Source organism: Lupinus angustifolius, chromosome LG10 (assembly GCF_001865875.1).
Source record: "Lupinus angustifolius cultivar Tanjil chromosome LG10, LupAngTanjil_v1.0, whole genome shotgun sequence".
Classification (NCBI taxonomy): domain Eukaryota; kingdom Viridiplantae; phylum Streptophyta; class Magnoliopsida; order Fabales; family Fabaceae; genus Lupinus; species Lupinus angustifolius.
Window position 1 is genome coordinate 10,446,073 of NC_032018.1, and position 19,207 is coordinate 10,465,279.

The following is a 19,207-nucleotide window of genomic DNA, read 5'->3' on the forward strand; positions in this document are numbered from 1 at the left end:
AATATCTTATTAACTTCATTTAGCTATTGGTTAAACTCAATCATTTTTGTACATAGGAAGGTGGTATGAAGGAGACAAGGATTTATTGTTCCAAACTTTGTTCCAAGTTCTGTCCCAGATCAATCTTATTATGTCATGTCAGTTAAAAAAATTAAATATTCATAACTTTATCAATTTTACTTCATTGTGATTAGTCAGGGACATGGTTGGGGACAACACATCCCCAAATGGGACGAAGGACCCTTGGGTAATTTCAACGCTCAACATTCTCCACCTCTCTTTTATATTAACCCCCTAATCAGTTTACTGTATCCCATGTACTTTATATTATATATATATATATATATATCCCTTAGCATTATTTTACCTAGGTTTCAGTTTCAACAAAACATTTATTTTTTCTTCTTCTGCATTGGAATGGAAGATCAGGGCCAGCATGACCCAACCACAAATGGCTCCGAAAAAAGTGAACCGGTGAGGTCAAGGTGGACTCCAAAACCAGAACAAATCCACATACTTGAGTCCATTTTCAACAGTGGCATGGTTAATCCTCCCAAAGATGAAACCATCAGAATAAGGAAACTCCTTGAGAAATTCGGCACCGTTGGTGATGCCAACGTCTTCTACTGGTTTCAGAACCGCCGCTCAAGATCTCGCCGCCGCCAGCGGCAGCTGCAAGCAAGCCTTGAGCATAGAAATAATCAAATGATGCAGCCCTCTCAAGTTGATGTTGGTGCAATTCCATATCATAAGGATGTAACCAGCCCTTCTCTATCGGCAACCGCAACCACAACCGCAATTGTTTCCGCATCGTCTATCCGTGATTCCTCTTCATCATGTGGTGAAGGTGGTGTTTTTGGTGGCCAAGAAAGCATAGATAGTTTCTTTTCAATCTCTTCTCAAATGAGTTTCCCAGAAATTGATTACAGTTCAGCTGCAACATCAGTTTTTTACCCTCCTGTTGTTCAAAATTTTAGCTACCAATCTGGTAATTGCATGGTTCTGTTACATACAATATTTTTAAGTTCTTAGCTTCCTGCGAATTACAAGTATATAACTCTCTTTGAATCCAATTTCAGTGTTTTCTCACATGAATTTCCCATCAGAGGTTGCATGTTCAGTTTTGCTTCAAGACATAAAATTTTCTTTTAGGGCAGCTTCAAGAAATTATAATTGAAGTTTTATTATTTTAAAGCTTTTTATATGTAAAGGTTCTTTTTTTCAACTGATTATGTTTCAGGTCGGCTACAGAACTATAAAGTAACAATCTTTTTCATGATTTGACAGTTCTGTGTTTGAATTTCATGAAAGTTGTACTTTCCGGAAAAACATGAGACTAACTTTCCGATTGCAGTTTCTGTTCCTTCCTTTTTATGCTTTTTTTTAGGGGTTTCTTCAAAATTTATTTACAAACATTTCCAAACCCTAGATTACCTTTTCGCTCCCTCACTCTCATTTTATTTGTTTCTTTCCCCCGTTTAGCATATTGGTTACACAGATCACTATTACCATTTGAATGGTTTCTATAGTGGCATGTTAACAATAAACAATTCACCTCTTACAAAGACGTGGTCATCACATAACATGCCATGTAATTGTGGTAGGTATACTATAGTTCATTAAATGTTTATTTTTATGGGAAATAGTTAATTAATTTTTATTACCGTGTTATGCCTTTTTTAAAACATTTTTCCAAGTAATTAGCACAATGTTTTAAATTGAGGAGGTGTTTCTTACAATTGCAAAAAATTATGGGAAAATACTGCAGATGCAATCATGATATTATTTTGGAGACTCTCAAAATCATAATATTATTATTGTTAAGTACAATTTAAACAACTAAATTGACTTTAAAAATGCAGTAATTGTGACCGAATCAATTTCCTTTTACATTAATAAAATCAATGTTACTCACACTTAAAGAAGGGTAATATATCTTTCTTACTCTATATGACCAATTTTATATGGTTGATGTGTTCTAATATTCTTGTACTAATTTTTGGAGAACGATTTTGGGGCACTTATATTTCAGGATCCATCACAGTGTTTATCAATGGGATTGCAACAGAAGTTCCATGTGGACCAATAGACATGAAGACAGTGTTTGGTGAAGATGTTATATTAGTTCATTCATCTGGATTGCCACTCCCCACAAATGAGTTTGGCTTCTTGATGCAGAGCTTGCAACTCGGTGAAAGCTACTTTCTGGTTAGCTCTTTTTTGCATATATTTAAAAAAAAAATTATCAACACAAACATTTTTTATTAAAAAAAAATAGTATAATGGGTACTCTTATTTTTATTTTAGCTTAATTAGTTGGATTAATTTGGGCAATGAATACTCTCTGGAGAACATTTTTTAATGTATGTGTTAATTATGATTATTGAATTTTGGTTTATAGGTTTCAAAGCCAACACCAAGTATGAACTAATCACCCTATTTAGCAATGGATGTGAAGCTAGCTTCCTTTACATGTTTCTCCAATTTCATTTTCTGCTCCTATTTGGCTCAAATAATAGAGATCTATTGTGTGATTATAGAAGTCAATATCATCAATATCTATCCCCAGGTTTTTAGACTATCTACATATTGATTAAGGCAAGTTATGTAATGTATCTTCCATGTGATCCTCAATTAGTTCCTTAGTATGCATTATAATATGATTTATAATTAAATTGTTTACTTTCGTCTAATAACATAAATGGCATGAGACTATACCCATGATTGATGATTACAACGGAGTAGACTACAAATTGAGATGCTTTTTTATCGCCAAAAAGATTGATTTAATAATTGTAGGAGATACAAGAAGTTACAAATTCAAGTCAACTTTACCTACATGTCAAGAATTCAAATATTAGAATGTTCACTTTAAAACAGGTTTTATGTAACTAACCATCACTTTAAATGATTGTAAAGGCTATTAGGTACTTAAAAGACAACAAAAATGGCATGAATAGCAAGCAGTAACTCAATAATGTATGGCGAAATGTTTGAGTCCTAGGCTACGGCAAATATTTGCTAAAAACATTTGTGTCACCTATAATGGTTTTGTTTAACTTTGAGTCTAAAGTAAAAAAGAGTTAAGCAAAAAGTTTTTCATCAGAAAAATTCCCAGAATCAAGGAAAAAGTAAAATTTATAAGGTTGGAAAGTCATTTCATACAGATTAAGTTTTTTTTTATAAGCAAAGATTTGTATTAAAGTGGCACAAGGGGTGCCAACCCGAATACAAAAGGGACTAGAAAATTAAAGAAGGCAGAGAGCACATTAAAAAATACAACATTTCGGATTAGTGCACCACTGAGCAAAGATGAACGGATTTTGATTAATGCTCGAATCAAACCAAGACCACGATCTAACCTGAATCAAGTCCATAATTTGCACAAAATTAACCTCCTTAGCCGAAAACATAGAGTCGTTCCGCATTAACCAAATGGACCAAATCACGGTAAACCACAACATTCTCCATAATTGCCTCCCTTTTGAATTCTTGCATAATGATTCTTGATAACTAAACAGCTCCTCAACAGTACTCTGCTACAACACAAACGGAATCTGCAACCAAGCATAAAAACCACGCCACATAGAGGAAGCAAAAGAGCAAGACAAAAGCAGATGATCAAGAGATTCAGAATGATTCAAACACATAACACAATTTAACTCATTAGCATGATGAATAATTCTTCTCTTAAACAACTCCTCCTTAGTTGCAATTCTACCACATAGAGTTTTCCAAACAAAACAACACACCTTTGAAGGAGCACAATTAATCCAACTTTTATTAAGAAGAAAACCTACCTCATTTTGTTGGACATTAATTTGAGCTAAGTAAGCTTTTTTAACCACATACCTTCCTGAGTTATCTAAACTCCATTTCCAAGTATCTACACTATCTCTTCTACAGGAATGAGAAGCAATCAGTTGATACAAAGAACTGACTAAATTTTTCTCCCAATCAAACAAACTTCTCCTCCAAAGAACATTCTAATTCCACTGGCCATTGATCCAGACCCCACAATCTGAGAATAGCGCATGTCTATTCAAAGCAAGAGCAAACAACCTGGGAAAAGTCTCCTTCAAACAAGACTGACCAAACCAAACATCATTCCAGAATAAGGTTTGAGAACCATCTCCAACTTCCTTCCAAAGTTTATCCTCCAACAAACCATTCCCTGCCCCATCTAAGCAACCAACTTTAGCCAAATCCCTCCACCACTTTGAAGCCGATAAAGGAGCCTGTATAACGGCCTCCGAGCCATACTTGGAATTTACCACTTGAACCCAAAGAGCATTAGGTTCCACCAACCTTCTCCATTTCCACTTCCCTAGTAGAGAGTTATTGAAAAGTGAATGTCTTTAATACTCAAACCACCAAGATACTTAGGATTACAAACCTAAGTCCAAGCCACACAAGCAATTCCAATCCCGCCTCTTTTATTACCGCATAAGAATGTCCTATGAAGGCTAATAAGTTTATTAATAAGCTTCTTCAGAGCCTTATAAAGAGATAAAAGATAAATAGGAATATTAGCCAGAACTGAATTAATAAGAACCATTCTGCCACCAAAAGAAATATGCTTACACTTCCAGCTCGCCAATCTTCTCGACACTGAGTCAATCACGGTCTGCCAAGTTGAGTAGTTTGATGGATTTGCACGAACAGTAATACCAAGGTATGTGAACAAAATGTTACCCAATCTACGCGAAAGAAAATGAGTCGCCGAAAGTAAGAAAGAGCTAGGAGTTTGGATTCCCATCAACCAACTTTTATGAGCATTTACTTTTAAACTAGAGACCAACTCAAAAAATCTCAAAATGCTTTTAATACTCCAAAGGTTACTTGCATTTGGCTTTCACACAAGGATAGTATCATCCGCAAATTTCAAGTTTGTCACCTCGACACCAGATCTACCAATTTTAAAGCCTTCAAACAACCCAATGCGCTTTGCCGATCTAACTAACCCGACGAAACCTTCTGCCACCATAAGGAATAAAAAAGGAGCCATCGGGTCCCCTTGACGGAAGCCTTTAGACACAAAAAAATTGAGGAGAAGGCGATCCGTTAATCAACACAGACATTTCCGTAGAAGATAGGCAAGTCTTAATCCATTTCCTCCATATGCCAGGAAAGCCAAATCTGAACAGCATATAATCAAGAAACTCTCAACTTACGGAATCGTAAGCTTTTTCGAAGTCCACTTTGAGCAAAAGGCAACCCTCCCTATCCTTTTTAGCATAATGGATTAACTCGTTCATGATCACTGTAGCATCAAGGATATTTCTTCCATGGATGAAAGCGGACTGCGACGAGGAAATAATTGAATCCATAACCCTCTTCAACCTTCCTGCTAAGACTATAGAAAGAATTTTATACAAGGAACCCACAAGAGAAATAGGCCTAAAATCTGTAATCTTGTTAGGAGCTTTAATCTTCGGAATCAACATAATGAAGGAAGAGTTCAACCCCTTCGGAAGGTTGAAATTCACATAAAACTCTTGAATAAAAGCAACCACTTCAAGCTTAACAATCTCCCAATATTCCTGAAAAAAAATTAGTATCCGAACCGGGACTCTTATCAGCTGCACAACTCCAGATAACGCCTTTAATCTCATCTTCCGAAAACATCTCACTAATATAATCCACCTACATCTGGGACAAACTGTTAAAAACTACACCATTTAAATAGGGAACAACCTGAGACTCTTTGCGAAACATGTTCTTAAAGTGATTAGAGACCCCCCCCCCCTAAGAATAAGAGACTCTTCTTCACACCAATCATCATCAACCCAAATTCCCATAATTTGATCCCTCCTTCTTCTACTATTAATGAAGGCATGGAAAAAAGAAGAGTTAGCATCCCCACACTTAAACCACTAAATTCTATCTTTTTGATAAAGAAGGTTCTCCTTCTAGTTAGCAACTTTCCACCAATCTGCAAGAAGATTCTTCCTTGAAGATAATTGTTCCTCACTTAATGATGTGTTTTCTCCTGCCAGGTCAATCTTTTGAATTTCAGAAGTAAGACTTCCCAATTTATGATCCAAATGACCAAAAGACTTTTTATTCCAAATTTTAGTAACCTCCTTCAAGAACTTCAACTTCTCCTTAACTACAAACGCAGCCCACCCTGAGACTTCCGAATCTGACCAACCGTTTTTGACCAACTGTAGAAAACTATTATCAAGAATCCAATAGTTATTAAATTTAAAAGGCAAAGGACCTTTAATCACCTTCTTATACTTGAGAAGAATAGGATAATGATCAGAAATATCCCTGTTAATAGCCCATTGTGAAGCATCATACCATAAGGACAACCACTCTGAAGATAAAAGAAACCTATCTAGTATACTCATATATCTACCACCTGGTTGATACCAAGTAAACTTTCTCTAATTAAGAGGAAGATCAATAAGCTCCATTTCTCTTATCCAATCATTGAAACACTGGATTTCTCAACTATTCTCCACTCTAGAACCTCCTCATCTTTCGGAACCAGAAGTAACTGAATTAAAATCACCAAGAAAATACCATAAACCATCTCCCAGATTTCTTTTCAGAGCAATTAAATCCTCCTATAACAATCTTTTTTGATTAAAAAAACAGGAAGAATAAATATTCACTATGCAACACGAACACTGACCTGCAGGCCAGACAGACTCCTTGGACAACATGGAACCCATTGCCAAGAAAAGTATTACTTTTGATGAATTTCGTTTTATTCCAGATGCTGAGAATACCTCCCGATCTCCTAGATGTCGGGTTAAAATCCCACTCAAACTCCTTGTTGCCCCACAAGCTTAAGCACAACTTCTCATCACACACCTCTAGCTTCATTTCTTGGATTCCAATAAAATCCACACCAAAATTCTGAATCATGTTCCGAACCGCTCTCCNNTCAGTTTCAACAAAACATTTATTTTTTCTTCTTCTGCATTGGAATGGAAGATCAGGGCCAGCATGACCCAACCACAAATGGCTCCGAAAAAAGTGAACCGGTGAGGTCAAGGTGGACTCCAAAACCAGAACAAATCCACATACTTGAGTCCATTTTCAACAGTGGCATGGTTAATCCTCCCAAAGATGAAACCATCAGAATAAGGAAACTCCTTGAGAAATTCGGCACCGTTGGTGATGCCAACGTCTTCTACTGGTTTCAGAACCGCCGCTCAAGATCTCGCCGCCGCCAGCGGCAGCTGCAAGCAAGCCTTGAGCATAGAAATAATCAAATGATGCAGCCCTCTCAAGTTGATGTTGGTGCAATTCCATATCATAAGGATGTAACCAGCCCTTCTCTATCGGCAACCGCAACCACAACCGCAATTGTTTCCGCATCGTCTATCCGTGATTCCTCTTCATCATGTGGTGAAGGTGGTGTTTTTGGTGGCCAAGAAAGCATAGATAGTTTCTTTTCAATCTCTTCTCAAATGAGTTTCCCAGAAATTGATTACAGTTCAGCTGCAACATCAGTTTTTTACCCTCCTGTTGTTCAAAATTTTAGCTACCAATCTGGTAATTGCATGGTTCTGTTACATACAATATTTTTAAGTTCTTAGCTTCCTGCGAATTACAAGTATATAACTCTCTTTGAATCCAATTTCAGTGTTTTCTCACATGAATTTCCCATCAGAGGTTGCATGTTCAGTTTTGCTTCAAGACATAAAATTTTCTTTTAGGGCAGCTTCAAGAAATTATAATTGAAGTTTTATTATTTTAAAGCTTTTTATATGTAAAGGTTCTTTTTTTCAACTGATTATGTTTCAGGTCGGCTACAGAACTATAAAGTAACAATCTTTTTCATGATTTGACAGTTCTGTGTTTGAATTTCATGAAAGTTGTACTTTCCGGAAAAACATGAGACTAACTTTCCGATTGCAGTTTCTGTTCCTTCCTTTTTATGCTTTTTTTTAGGGGTTTCTTCAAAATTTATTTACAAACATTTCCAAACCCTAGATTACCTTTTCGCTCCCTCACTCTCATTTTATTTGTTTCTTTCCCCCGTTTAGCATATTGGTTACACAGATCACTATTACCATTTGAATGGTTTCTATAGTGGCATGTTAACAATAAACAATTCACCTCTTACAAAGACGTGGTCATCACATAACATGCCATGTAATTGTGGTAGGTATACTATAGTTCATTAAATGTTTATTTTTATGGGAAATAGTTAATTAATTTTTATTACCGTGTTATGCCTTTTTTAAAACATTTTTCCAAGTAATTAGCACAATGTTTTAAATTGAGGAGGTGTTTCTTACAATTGCAAAAAATTATGGGAAAATACTGCAGATGCAATCATGATATTATTTTGGAGACTCTCAAAATCATAATATTATTATTGTTAAGTACAATTTAAACAACTAAATTGACTTTAAAAATGCAGTAATTGTGACCGAATCAATTTCCTTTTACATTAATAAAATCAATGTTACTCACACTTAAAGAAGGGTAATATATCTTTCTTACTCTATATGACCAATTTTATATGGTTGATGTGTTCTAATATTCTTGTACTAATTTTTGGAGAACGATTTTGGGGCACTTATATTTCAGGATCCATCACAGTGTTTATCAATGGGATTGCAACAGAAGTTCCATGTGGACCAATAGACATGAAGACAGTGTTTGGTGAAGATGTTATATTAGTTCATTCATCTGGATTGCCACTCCCCACAAATGAGTTTGGCTTCTTGATGCAGAGCTTGCAACTCGGTGAAAGCTACTTTCTGGTTAGCTCTTTTTTGCATATATTTAAAAAAAAAATTATCAACACAAACATTTTTTATTAAAAAAAAATAGTATAATGGGTACTCTTATTTTTATTTTAGCTTAATTAGTTGGATTAATTTGGGCAATGAATACTCTCTGGAGAACATTTTTTAATGTATGTGTTAATTATGATTATTGAATTTTGGTTTATAGGTTTCAAAGCCAACACCAAGTATGAACTAATCACCCTATTTAGCAATGGATGTGAAGCTAGCTTCCTTTACATGTTTCTCCAATTTCATTTTCTGCTCCTATTTGGCTCAAATAATAGAGATCTATTGTGTGATTATAGAAGTCAATATCATCAATATCTATCCCCAGGTTTTTAGACTATCTACATATTGATTAAGGCAAGTTATGTAATGTATCTTCCATGTGATCCTCAATTAGTTCCTTAGTATGCATTATAATATGATTTATAATTAAATTGTTTACTTTCGTCTAATAACATAAATGGCATGAGACTATACCCATGATTGATGATTACAACGGAGTAGACTACAAATTGAGATGCTTTTTTATCGCCAAAAAGATTGATTTAATAATTGTAGGAGATACAAGAAGTTACAAATTCAAGTCAACTTTACCTACATGTCAAGAATTCAAATATTAGAATGTTCACTTTAAAACAGGTTTTATGTAACTAACCATCACTTTAAATGATTGTAAAGGCTATTAGGTACTTAAAAGACAACAAAAATGGCATGAATAGCAAGCAGTAACTCAATAATGTATGGCGAAATGTTTGAGTCCTAGGCTACGGCAAATATTTGCTAAAAACATTTGTGTCACCTATAATGGTTTTGTTTAACTTTGAGTCTAAAGTAAAAAAGAGTTAAGCAAAAAGTTTTTCATCAGAAAAATTCCCAGAATCAAGGAAAAAGTAAAATTTATAAGGTTGGAAAGTCATTTCATACAGATTAAGTTTTTTTTTATAAGCAAAGATTTGTATTAAAGTGGCACAAGGGGTGCCAACCCGAATACAAAAGGGACTAGAAAATTAAAGAAGGCAGAGAGCACATTAAAAAATACAACATTTCGGATTAGTGCACCACTGAGCAAAGATGAACGGATTTTGATTAATGCTCGAATCAAACCAAGACCACGATCTAACCTGAATCAAGTCCATAATTTGCACAAAATTAACCTCCTTAGCCGAAAACATAGAGTCGTTCCGCATTAACCAAATGGACCAAATCACGGTAAACCACAACATTCTCCATAATTGCCTCCCTTTTGAATTCTTGCATAATGATTCTTGATAACTAAACAGCTCCTCAACAGTACTCTGCTACAACACAAACGGAATCTGCAACCAAGCATAAAAACCACGCCACATAGAGGAAGCAAAAGAGCAAGACAAAAGCAGATGATCAAGAGATTCAGAATGATTCAAACACATAACACAATTTAACTCATTAGCATGATGAATAATTCTTCTCTTAAACAACTCCTCCTTAGTTGCAATTCTACCACATAGAGTTTTCCAAACAAAACAACACACCTTTGAAGGAGCACAATTAATCCAACTTTTATTAAGAAGAAAACCTACCTCATTTTGTTGGACATTAATTTGAGCTAAGTAAGCTTTTTTAACCACATACCTTCCTGAGTTATCTAAACTCCATTTCCAAGTATCTACACTATCTCTTCTACAGGAATGAGAAGCAATCAGTTGATACAAAGAACTGACTAAATTTTTCTCCCAATCAAACAAACTTCTCCTCCAAAGAACATTCTAATTCCACTGGCCATTGATCCAGACCCCACAATCTGAGAATAGCGCATGTCTATTCAAAGCAAGAGCAAACAACCTGGGAAAAGTCTCCTTCAAACAAGACTGACCAAACCAAACATCATTCCAGAATAAGGTTTGAGAACCATCTCCAACTTCCTTCCAAAGTTTATCCTCCAACAAACCATTCCCTGCCCCATCTAAGCAACCAACTTTAGCCAAATCCCTCCACCACTTTGAAGCCGATAAATGAGCCTGCATAACGGCCTCCGGGCCATACTTGGAATTTACCACTTGAACCCAAAGAGCATTAGGTTCCACCAACCTTCTCCATTTCCACTTCCCTAGTAGAGAGTTATTGAAAAGTGAATGTCTTTAATACTCAAACCACCAAGATACTTAGGATTACAAACCTAAGTCCAAGCCACACAAGCAATTCCAATCCCGCCTCTTTTATTACCGCATAAGAATGTCCTATGAAGGCTAATAAGTTTATTAATAAGCTTCTTCAGAGCCTTATAAAGAGATAAAAGATAAATAGGAATATTAGCCAGAACTGAATTAATAAGAACCATTCTGCCACCAAAAGAAATATGCTTACACTTCCAGCTCGCCAATCTTCTCGACACTGAGTCAATCACGGTCTGCCAAGTTGAGTAGTTTGATGGATTTGCACGAACAGTAATACCAAGGTATGTGAACAAAATGTTACCCAATCTACGCGAAAGAAAATGAGTCGCCGAAAGTAAGAAAGAGCTAGGAGTTTGGATTCCCATCAACCAACTTTTATGAGCATTTACTTTTAAACTAGAGACCAACTCAAAAAATCTCAAAATGCTTTTAATACTCCAAAGGTTACTTGCATTTGGCTTTCACACAAGGATAGTATCATCCGCAAATTTCAAGTTTGTCACCTCGACACCAGATCTACCAATTTTAAAGCCTTCAAACAACCCAATGCGCTTTGCCGATCTAACTAACCCGACGAAACCTTCTGCCACCATAAGGAATAAAAAAGGAGCCATCGGGTCCCCTTGACGGAAGCCTTTAGACACAAAAAAATTGAGGAGAAGGCGATCCGTTAATCAACACAGACATTTCCGTAGAAGATAGGCAAGTCTTAATCCATTTCCTCCATATGCCAGGAAAGCCAAATCTGAACAGCATATAATCAAGAAACTCTCAACTTACGGAATCGTAAGCTTTTTCGAAGTCCACTTTGAGCAAAAGGCAACCCTCCCTATCCTTTTTAGCATAATGGATTAACTCGTTCATGATCACTGTAGCATCAAGGATATTTCTTCCATGGATGAAAGCGGACTGCGACGAGGAAATAATTGAATCCATAACCCTCTTCAACCTTCCTGCTAAGACTATAGAAAGAATTTTATACAAGGAACCCACAAGAGAAATAGGCCTAAAATCTGTAATCTTGTTAGGAGCTTTAATCTTCGGAATCAACATAATGAAGGAAGAGTTCAACCCCTTCGGAAGGTTGAAATTCACATAAAACTCTTGAATAAAAGCAACCACTTCAAGCTTAACAATCTCCCAATATTCCTGAAAAAAAATTAGTATCCGAACCGGGACTCTTATCAGCTGCACAACTCCAGATAACGCCTTTAATCTCATCTTCCGAAAACATCTCACTAATATAATCCACCTACATCTGGGACAAACTGTTAAAAACTACACCATTTAAATAGGGAACAACCTGAGACTCTTTGCGAAACATGTTCTTAAAGTGATTAGAGACCCCCCCCCCTAAGAATAAGAGACTCTTCTTCACACCAATCATCATCAACCCAAATTCCCATAATTTGATCCCTCCTTCTTCTACTATTAATGAAGGCATGGAAAAAAGAAGAGTTAGCATCCCCACACTTAAACCACTAAATTCTATCTTTTTGATAAAGAAGGTTCTCCTTCTAGTTAGCAACTTTCCACCAATCTGCAAGAAGATTCTTCCTTGAAGATAATTGTTCCTCACTTAATGATGTGTTTTCTCCTGCCAGGTCAATCTTTTGAATTTCAGAAGTAAGACTTCCCAATTTATGATCCAAATGACCAAAAGACTTTTTATTCCAAATTTTAGTAACCTCCTTCAAGAACTTCAACTTCTCCTTAACTACAAACGCAGCCCACCCTGAGACTTCCGAATCTGACCAACCGTTTTTGACCAACTGTAGAAAACTATTATCAAGAATCCAATAGTTATTAAATTTAAAAGGCAAAGGACCTTTAATCACCTTCTTATACTTGAGAAGAATAGGATAATGATCAGAAATATCCCTGTTAATAGCCCATTGTGAAGCATCATACCATAAGGACAACCACTCTGAAGATAAAAGAAACCTATCTAGTATACTCATATATCTACCACCTGGTTGATACCAAGTAAACTTTCTCTAATTAAGAGGAAGATCAATAAGCTCCATTTCTCTTATCCAATCATTGAAACACTGGATTTCTCAACTATTCTCCACTCTAGAACCTCCTCATCTTTCGGAACCAGAAGTAACTGAATTAAAATCACCAAGAAAATACCATAAACCATCTCCCAGATTTCTTTTCAGAGCAATTAAATCCTCCTATAACAATCTTTTTTGATTAAAAAAACAGGAAGAATAAATATTCACTATGCAACACGAACACTGACCTGCAGGCCAGACAGACTCCTTGGACAACATGGAACCCATTGCCAAGAAAAGTATTACTTTTGATGAATTTCGTTTTATTCCAGATGCTGAGAATACCTCCCGATCTCCTAGATGTCGGGTTAAAATCCCACTCAAACTCCTTGTTGCCCCACAAGCTTAAGCACAACTTCTCATCACACACCTCTAGCTTCATTTCTTGGATTCCAATAAAATCCACACCAAAATTCTGAATCATGTTCCGAACCGCTCTCCTCTTCACCCTACTCCCCAATCCTCTAACATTTAGAGAAGAACAAATCATTGATTACCAGAGTTTCCCCTTGGATAGGCTTGACCATACTGTCCCTATCCCTGTCCCTATCCCAAATGGGCCTCCCTATTTAGATGAGTCGCATGGTCACGTGCCAAGGGGGGGGGGGGGGGGTGAGGAAAAACGTTTATTATTTTTCTTCTTGCATTTAGGCCGGTTTGAAACTTTTGAAGGCCCGGAAACCAACCCTTGAAACCCTACAATTTCTTCATCTATACACAACACCTTCTCTTTCAACAATACCTTCTTAGTGTTAACAATCTTATTTACACCTTTGAAACACTACTACTCTCTCTCTCTTATCCTTTTTTGAGCTAGTCTCCTTCACACTTTTTGAAAAATCATTCTGAGACCTTTCCAATCCCAGAAAAGAATTAGCCACCACCTCTAGGCCCTCTAACACACTCAACGACTCAGGAACCGAGGTGTCACAATCAGCCTCTGAGCAATTGTCCTTTGATTGTTTTTTTCTTTCCGATTCACCATCCACATCATCTCCTCCATCTCCGATAACATATCCTTCGCCCCAGTCGGAATGGTCATTCACCCACTGTTCACCTTCATCGAAACTTTGAGCATCAGACACTTGATTCACAATGGTATCAGTGCTATTAAAGAACTGAAGAATCTCAAGGGCTAAGGGAGATTCCTCTTTCATTAAGTTATTGATTTGCATAAATCATTTACCTAATTATCATATCACTTTATGACTCTCAAATCCAATTGATTTAAAGAGCAAATTAGCATCTCAACCAAAGGAATAAAAATATTTGGTTCTATTTTATCACTTTCAAGGATATAATCCAATCCAAATCAATCTAATTAAATATGGGTTAAGTGAATATGGTTCATCGGCTTACAAGTTAAAAAATAGTAACTTTCAAAAGTTAAAGAAAAAACCTGAAAATAAAAAAGTACAAAATAAGAAATTAAAATTATGTTAGTGATTCTTTTGTACAATTTAAAATACATACTACTAACGATTGTATAATTCAATTATGCACACAAGAATAAATATGATCTAAAGTTCCAAGTGCCAATTCTAAACAACCTCAAAATTATAATACATCATGTTACAAATCAGTTCGTAAACTTCAGTGGGCACCATTGTCCTCATTAACGATCATAAGAAGATTCAGACAATAGAAGCTGTGAATATTGCTCCATTATTCTTTATGGATACGTTAGTATTTGTTGTGGGTGAGACTTAAACCATCAATCTTTTTTTATTCTACCTCTTAACCATCAAACTATCTTATAATTATTTTTATTTTTAATTTTTAAATTTGATATGGGTGAGGCTCAAACCTATAACCTCTTTCACTTCATTCATTAAACTTCTTCACCTTAATCTTCATATCATCTTATCAATCTCATCAATTCCTCAGCTACTTCACTAAAATAACAAATCAATACACATCATCTAAATGCATGGATTTTTATTTAACTTGGAAGGCATGATAGTTTTTAGGGCTTTTCAAAAGTTCCTAAAAGATGATAAATATCTTCAAATTTGATATCCAATTATGATGTCATCAATTAAACTCCATCAATTAAAAAAATATAAATACAAGGATTGGTTTGATTTTATCAGTTTCAAAAAATTCAAATTTGATACCCCAACCAAACTAGATTGGTTTCTCCAAAAATAAAACTCAATCCATTAATCCAAACCGAACTATCTTTTCTGATTTGATTCATTTTTTGTTTCACTGTATTTATGGATTGACCAAATTTACTTTCACTCATACATATAATGAATATAAATATTGCATCTCCAATGATACAAAATAAAAATAATAACATCACATGGTAATGTTACCTTTCATCCTAAAAGAGATCAAAGAGAGAACGACAAAGAAGTGGGGTGGGGAATTAACAACCAAAAGTGAAACACAGAATATGTGAATTAGTGCATGGTTGGAAACATATGTTACTCTTTTCAACTCATGATGTCTATCTTTATCCCATATATTCCTTTCATAAGGAGCAAAATAGGGGAAAGCTGACAAATGTTAATGATCATCATGCAAACAGCTATTTGTCTCTCTTTTTAGAAACTAAATATGTTCATTGAATCCTCAGTTTCCAAATTTTCTTTCCCAGCTAGCAAAGATCATCACCAGTCAATAATATACTTATATACTCATGTAGTGGAAAGTGATCAGTAATACTGGCTTGCTATTTCATCTTGAATTAAATAATTTATTAGAGCTGGATTTTTTTGGTGAATCGGGGCTGGATTGAGTGACACAATTTGATTGTATGTATATAAAGGGTAACCATGTGTATTAGGTTCGTATCTAATGGAGTATAAGAAGAATAGATGTGAAAATCGAAAGTTAAGTAATTGTTTATGATAGATATACGATGTCTTAGAAATTAGAATCTTTTTTGGTAGGGGTAAACATGTAATTTCATTATAAATAAAATGGTATAGATATTATTATATTATATTTTATTTTATTTTATTTTTTTGTCACCGTACTTTTCTCTTTAATACGGGAGAAGATTCTGACTTAAAATAATGTTACACGTAGAATATATGGATAGCTTTACTTTATACATATCTTGTATATCAGATTGCATCTAAACGAATAATTCCTACTTTCCTAGTCCCAGTTATGAGTTAAGTATAAAGGCTAAAGTCGATCCACCTAAGATAATGTCATAGCTTAATTCATATATTGATTTTTCTTGATTAGTTAATTGGAGACTCAAACTACAGAACATATTCATTAGTATGATATTCAGTATTAAAAAGACCCTGTTAAAAAAAGAAAAAATAATTATGTTATTGCATTTTTACGATATTCATTAGTATGGATGGAAAATTCTCACAAGAAGCAAAATAATTACATTATTGCAATTTTTACGTTTTCTAGGGGGGGTCTGGTAATGCTTATTCACAAACAAAAAAATCCAAAAATGGAAACATTAGAATCTTCTATGATTAATTTTTTTACTACGTTTCTCCACATGTTTAAGCCTTTTATATAAAATTCAGATTTTAGTCGACGAAATAATGAGTGAAACAAAGATTTTCCAGTCAAATATTTCACACGCACGGATATATATTTAAGTACTCGACTCAAAATCTTTAGCCAAGAACCAATTTCATAAAAATCATCCAAAAAGGCCTAATTATGTGAATACTTGTTGTTGCAAATCAGCACATTCCTACATCTTCAGACCATAGAGTCTCTGTTTCAAATACAACTTGTTTGTTAGAGACTTGGACATGAACCGCTTCTCTAATGTCTCCATACCTCTGTTGGTGACGTCAGATCCATAACATGATACATCACCTCATCTGATAGACAGAGTCGTATGGTTCCCACAACTTTCTCCTTCAACTCTGCCCAATCTAGTTGATTCATACCCTCTAGTTTATTCTCATGCAGCACCTTTGATAGATCTTGTTGAGCCAACACATCCTTAACCCTCCTTTACCACAATCCGAAATTACCAGTTCCATCGAACTTCCCCGTCTCGAATTTGGAACTTGGGTTAAGAGCGCTCTGATACCAATTGTTGGGAACAAACAAACAATCAAATAATAAAGAGTACAGTGACAAAAGAATAACATAAGAGATTTGGTAACGGGTTCGGCCAATTGTGCCTACGTCACCGGGAGCATTTAGCGGCTACCACTATATATTATTAGAGAATTAGGATTAGTGTTTAACTATTCTTCTCCTTGTTACATTAGACTTACATAACATCAATATATAGCCCTCTACCCCGACCTCTTTACATCAGCCCAAGCCCATAACTTGTATTGTTGTTATCTAGAGATATGAGTTGTCCAAGTCTCTAACAAATAAGTTGTACTTGACACAGAAACTCTATGACCTGAAGATGGAGGAAGGTGATGATTTGCAACAACATCTCAACAATTTTAATCAAGTGATCAATGACTTGCAGAAACTTGACGTTGTAAGTATCAGAGTGCAACTAAGAGGGGGGGTGAATTAGTTGTCTTAAAATAATGGCCGCTTTTTCTGCAAAATCAAAGTTAAAGTGCAGCGAAACAATATGCAGAAAAATAATAGGAAATAAAATGAAAGAGATAGGGAAAAGAGAGTACACAAGGAGTTTTTATACTGGTTCACCTTCCTATCCACCGAAGGTTACATCCAATACTCTTGCCGCACGAATTTTTTCCACTAAGAATTATGAGTTGTAATTACAATATTTCACCCCGAGATCTCTATGTACCTTACACACTCCCTAATTCTTATACCCTTGGAAAACCCCTTTCCAGTGAATCTATTCCCCTTTCTTTTCACACCCTGTGAAAGAAAGAACTCTTTACAAGAATGAAGAATATTCAACTAAGGCAGATTGCCTTTACAAGTATGAAACTTATGTAACTTGCAACCCAAACTCTGAATATATATATATATATAGAAGTATATAATGCTCTTTGTAAAAGTCTTTGAAACACTTGAAGCAACTTTGCAAAATTAACTTGAAAGTTTAAGAACAAGTTGCAAAGAGTTCTAAGATAAGTTCTGAGAAAAGTGTGAGAGTTTTTGAGAAAATAGTATGAAAGTTGTATGTTATTCTCTTCTATAATATGTGTTCTTTGTGTGAGAGTTTAGAGCCTTTATATAGAGTTTACAAAAACCCTTTGAAGGTTTCTGAAAGTGTATGAGTTGTTTGGAGTGAAGAGATTTCGTTTGGAGTGAACACCTTTCACTTTGAAATCTGAAAAACACTTCCAACAGCTCTCAGTAATGGGTTACTCATTTGAGTAATGGGTTACTCAAACTTTCTGTCCACTTGAAATTCGAATTTTACATTGAGTAATCGGTTACTCACTTTGAGTAATCAGTTACTCAGCTTTCAAAAATCAGTTTTTCAGTTGGATAACTCTTTTCTCACACATGTAACCTATTGCTCAATGAAGTAACCTGTTACACATTATTTTTGAAAAATGTTTGAAGTCTTTTAAAAGTGTCTCACATTTTCTAAAAAATAGTTTGAGCAATTATACTTAAGAGTTTAGGATAGAAGTACTTACAAAGACTTAATCTAATGTCTTGAAGCTTTATCTTCATTTGTCTTCATAAGTCATCTTCCTTTTCTTCTTTTTGGTGATGTCGGTGTCTTCATCAAAACCGTGCCAAGGTCAGGAGCAAGATCTTCTTCACAATCTCCCCCTTTTTGATGATGACAAACCAATATCTTCTTGACAATGTAGCTTTCTGAATTTTATGAGAGTAGCATACTTGAGAAGGTTAATGATGAGGACAAAGCAATAATATTATTGTGTTCTTTGCCAAATTCCTATGAACACTTGGTGACGACATTAATGTAAGGGAAAGACTCAATCAAACTGGATGAGATCACATCTGCACTTCTGTCCCACAGTCAAAGAAGACAGAATGTAGATGAAGGGTCTCAAGGTGATGGTCTGTATGTGAAAAGGATCCAAGTGCGTGGGAGGAGACAAGGTAGAGGGGGTCCTGCCAATGGGAAAATATCAAATTCCAGGGGTAGAACACCAGTAGAGTGCTATAAGTGCAAACAAACTGGGCATTACAAAAGGGATTGTCTCAATGAATGGAGTCCTAGCAAGCTAGTGGGGAAAGATGGAGTATCTACATCTACAAATATTTCACATAAAGATGACTCTGATTACAACAGTGAAGTTGATCGACTATTTATATCATCAAATCATAGTACAGATGAGTGGATACTTGACACTGGTTTTTCCCACCA

At 35.3% G+C, this 19,207-nt stretch overlaps 2 protein-coding genes across 2 annotated transcripts; both read left to right on the forward strand.

Annotated features, from left to right (window-relative positions):
- On the forward strand, positions 406-2,564 carry LOC109358161 (WUSCHEL-related homeobox 11-like). Its single transcript, XM_019602234.1, has 3 exons — positions 406-988; positions 2,033-2,208; positions 2,402-2,564. Exons 1-3 carry the CDS (start codon positions 418-420, stop codon positions 2,429-2,431), a joined length of 777 nt encoding a protein of 258 aa, XP_019457779.1. The 5' UTR covers positions 406-417; the 3' UTR covers positions 2,432-2,564.
- On the forward strand, positions 6,930-9,088 carry LOC109358162 (WUSCHEL-related homeobox 11-like). The gene is made up of 3 exons (XM_019602235.1): positions 6,930-7,512; positions 8,557-8,732; positions 8,926-9,088. Exons 1-3 carry the CDS (start codon positions 6,942-6,944, stop codon positions 8,953-8,955), a joined length of 777 nt encoding a protein of 258 aa, XP_019457780.1. The 5' UTR covers positions 6,930-6,941; the 3' UTR covers positions 8,956-9,088.